The 9,805-nt window shown below is 42.2% G+C and overlaps 1 protein-coding gene across 1 annotated transcript in view; it reads right to left on the reverse strand.

Moving 5' to 3' along the window:
- Positions 1–703, reverse strand: part of PRPF18 (pre-mRNA processing factor 18) — an 18,895-nt gene extending 18,192 nt beyond the window's left edge. The window contains exons 1-2 of the mRNA XM_085325793.1: positions 648–703; positions 206–356 (exon numbers count right to left, since the gene is read on the reverse strand). Coding sequence (XP_085181919.1) covers positions 206–356; positions 648–703 — 207 coding nt within the window. The remainder of the gene's footprint in view (positions 1–205; positions 357–647) is intronic.
- Between the last annotated feature and the right edge of the window lie 9,102 nt (positions 704–9,805).

Here is a 9,805-nt window from a genome sequence, read left to right on the forward strand (position 1 = left end):
GCATCGGGATTTCGGTGTGGTGCCTGGTTACTCCTTCCTGCAGGTCTAAAGGATTGAATAGCTGGCAGGAACCGAGCCCCAACGTGGGCTTCATATAGCTGTGCAAGTATGTGTAAATACGTGTGTGCGTGGGGGCACGCGCGCGTGTGTGTATATTTTGTAAGTAAAAGCCTCCCCTTTCTTGAGWCCTTGTCACCAGGCATACCACGCTCATGACGCAGATGAAGAAGCCACATGCAGAGAGGCTGAACTCTGCAAATTTCATCTCATTTTTCTTAATTATCTSCTTTCGTTCAGTGATTTTCGTCTGGTGACTTGTGAAGTCCAGGAAGTCCAGAAAAAGCGTTGAAGGATGGCTAAGAAAAGCCAATTGCTTAAATTCATCATGTAAAAGACTACACTTTGGTCGGAAGTGTTTTGGAGGCTACCAAAAAGCTTCTTAGTTCCTCTGTTTCAGAAATAGCCCGGCTGGCATTGCCTGTAGCACACGTAGCAGCTTCCTGCTATGGCTCCTTGGCAGCTTATGCCTGCAGTGTCTGCCAGGCTTTGTTCACCTTTTGGTCCTCCCCAAATTTTCCCTTTCCCTGTAGCTGCTGTGTTGCTCTGGGAGTTATTTTGGAGGGTGGTAACTGCAACTAGCTTTTTACCTGGGTTGGATATCTAAGCTCTGCACCTTGGCTCCTCCCTGCAGAAAAAGGCTCATCTTTATTTTTTAAGGGTGTTTTTAGACCCCAGCTGGAGGGGTATGGATTAGAAATCATGCCCTGCTTTACCTTGGGCTTCAATGCAATTCYTTAGCAATGAGGAAGCGGGAACGGCCCTCCTACGCTTTTTCTCCTAAAAGGAAATTATTTCACAACAGACTGTGAAGGATCCAAGAAGGTCTCAGCAGWGAGGCCCACGGGATGTGCCCAGAGGCACCCAGGAGTAAGGGCAGAAAGAGCGAGGCTGCAGAAATACCTCTTGGTGGACTTTGTGGCAAACTCATCCGGATGCTCATGTCTCAGTGTCAGCTGCCCCGCACAATTAACTCCGCAGTGTAGATGTAACCTTCGACCTGGTTTCATTTCCTGCCTCGATCTCCTGCTCCAGCCTGACATTRTATCTCAATTAGAGACAGTGCTAATTGAAGGGGGAAAGCTAAACCACGTGCAATATTCATAAGAATAATGAAATTAATCTGAGGTGGTACCTAGTGCAAAGAGGTTAGAAGAGTCTAAACAAACCAGTAAAGCAGCAGGAAGGGGTATAATGAACAGGAAAAGCAGCAGAAACCAGCTTATGTTGGGAAACAGTTTTTGTGAGATTTGAAATTAATGCTATACCTCTAAAATAGTTTACCTGAAGATGACACGACCTTTCATTATCATTGTAATTTGGTGCCCTTTCCAGTACTCCTGGTTATGTGCTCTTTTGCCTCCAAATCAAACTATGATTTAGTGTAAATCCCTCCTGTGATTGTTCTGTCCTGTGAAAGATGAGTAGCTACCTACAAAAACCAGCACCTTCCAACAGCAGTACTGGATATATGCAAACACTGTTTTTCTGAGGACCGTCACCAATATCCCCATGAATGGAAAAAAATATATTTAATATTTGATGTCATCCATTGTCTCAAGATATCTCTTCTCAAAGAGACTAGAAAAACCTTTTATGCAAAAGAAGCGATGTTCCCTTCTTTTTCAACAACTCGTGAGTATATYCACTTGCCTTCTGATTTCCAGAATGGCAAATCTGTTTGACTCCTCTTTGCCTTAGGCTCAGGGCAGCATTTTCTCAGAGACATGAATCACTGAGATGGTTGGGTCAAGCCTCATCTGAACTCTGTTCAAAGCTCCTCTGTTCTGTAGCGGATATTCTCTGAGGATACATCTATGCTCGCAATTTGTTATGGTCCCTGCCTGCTTCATTATGGAGCTTGGGTCCTTTGACCATCTCTCTTTCACACGTGCTACTTTGTTCTGTGATGGATATCTGGAGCCTCCCTTGCCAGACGGACTCGTGGCACACATGGAAGTTCATCCTTGCACTCTGCTCCCTGGACCACACGCGGGGGAAACGCGGGTCCTCCGCGCCGCGGGATCGATTCTCCACGCCTCCAGACACTGCTGCTCCACGGGCCCTTGGACAGTGGAAAGCACCTTGTAGGACATTACAGAAGGACACAAGTCCTTCACTGTGCTGGTGTCTCGTCTATGCAATGATCCTTTTGATGGCATCAGTGCAAAAGATAACTTTTAACATGTGAAACAGCTTGCTTTCCCAAGCTGTATGGCGAAGAGCATCTTCCTGATTTATCATATATGGCATTACTGTATTCATTAGCGCCAATGAGATCCACGCTACGAATCCTGACTTTGACTATTTATTTTCAACTGCTTGTGTTGTCTTTCAGGGCAATATTGCTGGTTTTGGTACCGTGATGGCAGTGTATTTCTAGCTCACATAGGATTAATAAAAGTTGTATTTGCTCTCGGATCGTAGCCAGGCCAGTAAGCCCTCCCCAAACCACTTGTGGAGTCATGACAGTTCACTGCAACTGAGCTTGGGTCTGGAAGCAATAGTATTACCCATGTTTTTCCTATATCCAGGTTTCCGCAGACCTCTGGAACAACCCCATGTTGTTAACCACAAACCTACTTTGAAGTAATTCACTTCACAGCATTCAGTATTAAATCAAGACTGAAAATGGAAATCTAGAAGTTACTCAGAATCCTGGAATATTCGTAATAGCCTTACAAGTAATAGAAATACAAGCTCCCAAAACACACCAAGTGTTTCATCCCAATTTCTGCCATGATTAACTGATTGCTCAGCTTTATCTCCTGCAGGCCAACTGTCAGTTTACAGAAAGATTATTGAAGGCAGCTCGGAAATACATCATTACAACCCAGATGTCATCTGTTTGCCAAAGTGGGGAAGCACATCAGAATGATTCAAGTTGTAGTCAGTTGTATTCAGCTGTTCTCAGGTTGTATTTGAGACTTTATGTGCGAGTCCCGTTTCCCTGCTCTATATAATACTAAAACAGGGGAAAACCCTAGCTCAGCCAGTGTATGATTTTCTTTACACAAAAGAGGCAAAACTGATATCTTACAGCTGAGAGAGGTTGCAGGAGAATTCATTTCAAGTAACAATTTTCTTAGCTAGGTACAGTTCTTTTTTATTCAGTTTCAGAACACTGTGACAAAAAACACATTTAATAAAACTGGTTTTATATCATGACTGAATATATCCACCTCTGGCAAAGGAGTCTTCAAAAGAATATGACTGAGCAATATTACTCCACATATTGCTCAGTGAGGCTAGTATGACTTTTAGAAWTACGCTTTTAATAATTGTTTGAATGTTATATCCTCCAGTTTTGATAAATATTTAGGTGAATTGCTTAGGTTGTCCAAAGGCACTTGGGGTCAGTTCCTATCCCAGCAGTTTTATTGTCTGTAAAACTGAGGTACTATAAGAACTCATTACTGCTTCTAAAAAGCTTTACATTTTAAAAAGGCTAATTACGGTCAAACTGGGTGGCATAGGAGCTATCTGGAGAAAATGTTGTTGTTTCATGAAACAATATTGATAACTTTTCTTGTGGYACTGTGTCATGAGAACTGCTAATGAATCATGTCTCAGGATGCTATTAGGGAGACCATGCTCTTTTGAAAGCAGTATATAGCAGAGATATTGGCCATTTATTGCTCTTAAAGATCTCAAAATGTTTTGCAGGAAAATAATCATGGGGTTTTTTGTGTGTGTGTGTGTGTGTGTGTGTGTGTGTGTGTGGATATTTCTGTAGATAAGTATGTTCCTTCCTTCTATCACTTCAGCAGGACCAGGCAAACCATAAAAGTGGGGAACATAATGTTAATATCCCCTTGATTTTATCCAGGAAAGTAAATTTGAGAGAATAGTTACAGATCACAAATACAGCCAAAATATATTTTAAAAGTCAGACAAATCAGGCCAAGCCCATTAGTTTGATTGCRATGTGAAAAGGGGGCAGCCAGAAGAGACGAGCAACCACAGTAACACTTTGCAGTACGAGATGGTGAATAGTGTCGTGGTAAACTAGGGTACAGCAAAGCGGAAGCTCGAGTCTATCAGTATCAGCCTGCASCATAGGCACGCAAGCAGCAAACCCCTTTCAGGAAAGATGCAGAAACAGGGCTAATACCTGAAAATGCAGACGGGCTTGTCAAATCTCACGCCCTGAGTTTAGCCCCAAAGCAAGGTCTACACCCCACAACTCTCATTTTCAAGACATTTTAGCTGTATTTAAATTTTAGGTGAATAAACATGATGTGAACACTCTGAAATGCCATGGAGGTCTTGCTGGATGGTAGAAAAGCTGATTAAAAAAAATCTATTTTCTTCTACTTCTTTATGTGTATAGAAGATAAAAGGCTGAGTGTAAAGTATTGTACTTCTGAGTTCATTAGTTTCTATCCAACCCTGGCAAGAAATCTCTCAAATTTGTTACCAGATGATCAGAGCTCTGTGCTGTCAGTTAGATCCCTGCAGAATTTGTCCATCTGAGAGAAAATACCCATTCAGGTGTCCCGGCTGCGTCAGCTGAGAGGTCAAGAACTGAACAGGTGATGGAGTCTTCAATATCTACACATCTCTGAAGGCAAACCCAGGGGGAGCTACGTTAATGAAAATGCTGCTGCATATACCTTATTGCTGAATGAAAGCACCGTCTTCAGGGGATGTCAGTCTCCAGCCTGATACAGACAATAAATTCACATAATCTGTCTTTAAAAAGTGCATGCATGAGTAGATTTTGAATCACATTGTACCTTGCAGTATTTTTTTTTTTCAGAGCTGAAATACAGGCAGGTGGTTATAAATGTGTCTTAAAACTATTTCCCTAGCCTGAAATGTAAGCACTGTTTGAAAACATTTAGGGAAATAGAACATCCTGGTGGGGGCTGCAGCAGCTCTTGGTGGTTTGATTTTAGCTTGCATCAGTATTCTGAGCTACAAGGATTATAATTTAGTGGAGAGACTCTCATTGGGAGAGGGGATTGAAGAAGTTGAAGCTGCAGCCCTGTGAGTTGACAGGGATGCTAATATAGCAGCGGTGGAAGTTTAGAGAGCAGATCAGAGCAGCTGGGTGGGCTGATAGAGGGGATCAGGGCAGCCCAGAGGAGCCATAAGAGGATCCAAATAAGTGGATTAGTAGCATACCGAAGCACACATTACTTTTAGTTTTCAAACTCCCATTGATTTTAGTGCGGCGCATTTACTAATGTGTGGCAGGAAAAACGGAAGAGGATCAAGGCAGCCTGGAGACGCAGAAGGTAGCTCCCTGTGGCATGCTGGAAACAGCGAGAAGGCTGGGCTGGGAGGCAAAGCATGACGTCCCCACATCAGTCTCAGCCAGGACTTAGAGGAGGACGGCTGTTGTCTGGGCTGCTTCATCCCGCAGGCTGTCGGAGCTGTCTAACGTTGCTAAATGCTATTGTTCCTGCTTTTCCGTCTGTAGCTTCAATGACGGACTCTTTCCGTGGCTGCATTCTTCTATCTGCCTTCAACTCTGATACTGAAACAAACTGACACAAAAACGTAGGTATGATTAGCAACATAACCCTCTCTGAACTCTTCTGAGCAGGAGATGTTGGGCTGAGCTGAGCTTCCCTTAGACACTTAGCCTAGCTGTACTCTGGCTCCCACCATCAGCTCCTGAACTACCCAAAAGCTTAAATATGCCCCTTCCTCAAATATCATCCTTGGCTTTACATTTCATCTCTTCAGAGAGAGGACATAACATAGCAAAGATGCATCCAGGCTTTGCTAAAATTTCTAAGCACTATTACTCTTTTTACAGCACAAAGAACTAAGCTTTATTATTCTTTATATAGTATGCACACACTAGCGCGCGCGCACACAAACACACACACACACACACACACACACAAAGAAGAAAAAGATTCAGCCAAAATAACAAACCCTACCCACATCATCCTCAGTTACCTTGTGGCACCTTGGTTGTAAGCCAGAGGCAGGGCAAAACTTGTGCAGCTCCTGATTTCGGCGTGTTGTGAAGAAGCACAGAAGAGGTGTATGCATGGATAGACTTCTCTCATTCTTTCACATTAGCCCATCAGAAAATGGTTGTTGAGACCTCTTCTTTGTTATCCTCCAACCCCATCTATTGCTTCGCCACCTCGGTTTCCCCACCCACTCCCCCCAGAATCCAAATATGAAAACTGGTTTGTCCTAGGGAGCAGTTAGTATCTCAACATCCCGTTATCCTACAAGCACTCTACCAAGATGGAAGATAATCAAACTTGACTCTTATGCCACCCTTCCTCGCGTTTTWAGTCCAAGGAAGACACAAAATGATGGAAGGCAGGTAAAGACCAGTCTGATGGAATTTGTAAACTGTTAGAGCAATATATATAAAGCTTGTAAACACACACACAAAGAACACGTTGTACATAGATTCAGTTATATTCACTGTTGAAACAGCTATGGGAAGTTTTGGTGATTACCCCTGAGCTGGAGAGCAGATGAAGACATTGATCAATCYTGTAGCTTTTTCTTTTTGGTTTATATGAGGAAGGTTAACAAGCAGCAGAACAGACAGAAGAGGCTATTTCAAGTTTCCCAAAGGGAAACGAGAGTAAGGATAGAGATGTAAYAGTGTATCAAGTGCCATGACTGGATTGTTACAGGAAGAACTTAAGGAGGATCAGAAAACACGACAAACTGCACTCCTAAGCTTCAGACTTCTTCATGACACCCAGAACCCTACCTCTGCAATGRCCCAGTCCTCACATCAGCATGAAAGCGCCACAAAAAGGAAGGTTTGCAGCAAGACATTATGGCATCAAAGCAATCTATCGTCAAGTTGGGGAGCCAAAAAAAAGTACTGCCTGCATATTTTACATGGCCACAAAAACACCACTGGAATCCTGCAAGAGCAAAACGTTACCACAGTTTATAAAACCCTCAGCTACATTCATTAAACATAACTAGGTGAAATAGCTAACCTATTAACCTGTCACCTACGCAACTCTTGATCTCTAATTTACCCCTTCACCCTTCTCCTGCTTTCTAATACCACATAGACGTTCTTCGATCTCCAAAACAAGTGGCAGTCCTAGCACTATTAATACAACAACTGGCAGCATCTTTCTGCTTCTCCCAACCTCAYTTGGATTCCTTGACATATAAATTAAGTCATGAAGTTTTTAAGACTTAAGTAGTTTTTCCAGCTGACGACCGAGGAAGCTCATAATTCCCCCATACAATTCTTCTCAGCTCTAGGATTCTTCCCTCTTGTTTGTCCTACATTATCCTACCTTCCTAATAACAATTAAAATATTGTAATTATCTCAACACACCCATTTTGGGGATGAGCCTGGAAGCAAATAAAAGAAGCCTGAAACATCCTGATGTGAAGAGCACAGTTCTCATTAACRCTAGTAATTTGCTTGTATTACTAGATTAATTACATTTAATTGATTAGCTACTGATCTAGCACCTGAAATAAACTAAGTAGAAAATTATCTGAGAAATTAATGTTGGTTAGAAGTGGGGCGAAATGAATTTCAAAGTAACTTATGACATAATAAAACGGTAACTAGAAAATAGTCAGGGATAATCACACAGACTTGGAATATATTGCAAGATAAAGCCTTTATTTAGTTAGCTAATTTCATGGTATTTTGAAAAAACACATTATTCAATTAATGTTTCGATTGGGGGAATACTTTTTGGCTATTCACGAATATATACCAAATGCTGTGAATTTTCCATGCTTTCATTACAAAAAAAGGGATACGTAATAATTTGTAATACGTAATAACAATCCAATATTGAGGCATTAACTGAAATAAAAGATGAAATTAAAAGCCGACTGCCCCTTGGAGCCAGCGTACTTTATCATAAGTCATTTGGCTGCCAAGGAGACGTAGCTAGCGAATATGTAGGATGAAACAAAGCAGCTATTCTAATGGAATAAAGACGACTTTTATCTCTGGGTCTCCAGCTAGAATAATGTGATGGTGGCCTATGACAAATGAGCAGATGGTCTTAGTCCAGTTTCAGGATACCAACCCCAATATGCCCCCCAGAACAGGCTTGCAACTTGCTGTAAATAGAGACTATACTAACCTTTGAATTCTTAAAGTAGTTTTTCTAAGTCATGGCTGAGAAACATTAGCAGTTCAGGATGGAAAGCTTGTTTTTCAGCTACCAGATYCTCCTACATGTTCTATGGATAACTAGAAGACTTTGACCTAAAGTCACCTTGTCCTAGTTTCTAATTCACTTTTATGCAGATGAGATTACAGGATCAGGGCCTAGGTATCCAAACTGGCAAATACTTCCACAAATGAGAATCGCAAAATTTACTCATCTGAGCTAACACACTTTGGTTTCTTTGCAGGATCAGGCTCATTCTACAGGTAGAAAAGAGTGAATCTCYCTCTCTTGTCAAGTGCACAAGAAGCAAAATGATAAATGCTAATAAAAAAGGGATGTGCTAATGCTCCTAAAAGTCTCGTGAAACTACAACATGCACAGTTTTCAGACTGAAATGTCACTCTCAAATCACAGGTGACCCTTTAAGCAAAAAATATACCACACGGAAGGAAGAACTAAGAGGAAAAAGAGAGCAGGTGACAAAACACTGCCCTAACTTTTTTTTGCATAAATTATATCCCCAAATGTTTTACAAAATTGAGTAACAGGAGGGAAACAGAAAAGACTTCTTTATTTTTGCAGCACATTTGTTTGGCAAACGCAGGATAAAACCTATCACGCGAGTTGAACAGTAAATGAAGGCCTCATGCTTTATAACATTCTCCTGTCCCAGTAAGGATGAGAGTCAAACACAACAGTTTCAGAAATGTTTTATGTCTCGTAAATAAACTTAGCGGACAAGAATAAACAGACTGTTTGGCAAAATAAGCAAATACTTTTTTTGTACACAAAATTAATGCATGCTACTGTTGCATTTCAGACTTCACTTCATTGTATTATACCAGAGATTAATTGGACCTATGTAATTCAGCAAACAGAATATGACATCTACCTACCTTTGCTGCTTCAGCAATCACCCAAAAATATATAATGTAGGATTTTAAATAGTATGTTAGCCCAGTTTCCTTCTGAAAGTCTTGCAGCGAAGTTTAGGAAAATTCCAAAAGTAGCATATTGATTGCCTCTGGGATTTTCCACTTAGCAGTTTAATAGAAAATTACACCCTTACCCAATCTGTAAGGTTTCCATAACCTCCCTTATGAATTTAACTTTCCTGAGTCTAATAAATTTTACCATTAGGCATGTTTTCTGATACCGCTTCACCATTAAGCCTATTTCCTGGTTGGTTTTTGGAACTGGGTCCACTTTCTGCTGGGCGTTTGAGCAGCGCCTCGCACAAGCGGATTCAGGTCTGATGGGAGCCTACAATCACKGCACAAATAATTACTGTTAATGGGCAACTCGCTTTCCACTTCGGAGTTTTATTTCCGTATGGCTAGCGACGGGCTCTGGCAGCGTCACTAAAGCGGGTGGCTTTCTCCCACGGGCTGGGGCTAGGCCACGCGCAAAYCGGCGCCGACCCGCGTTCGCGCGTGCCCACGCGGACACCGCGTCTCCCCCTCTCTGCCGCAACCCGGCCTGGCTACGTCTGAAACGCTAAGTAGCAGCCGGATCCGACTTTCGGGTTCTCTGGAGCCGCCTTCTACCAGCGATGGGCACAGGCGCTGCTGGCTGTGCGGGACCTGAAACAGGAATTAAGTGAAATAAGTGGAATATGGCTGAAGGCGTCAAGCGCTGGAGGCCAGTGGCCCCC

Source organism: Rhea americana, unplaced genomic scaffold, assembly GCF_003343005.1.
Source record: "Rhea americana isolate MKP2758 unplaced genomic scaffold, rheAme1 scaffold_1, whole genome shotgun sequence".
NCBI lineage: Eukaryota > Metazoa > Chordata > Aves > Rheiformes > Rheidae > Rhea > Rhea americana.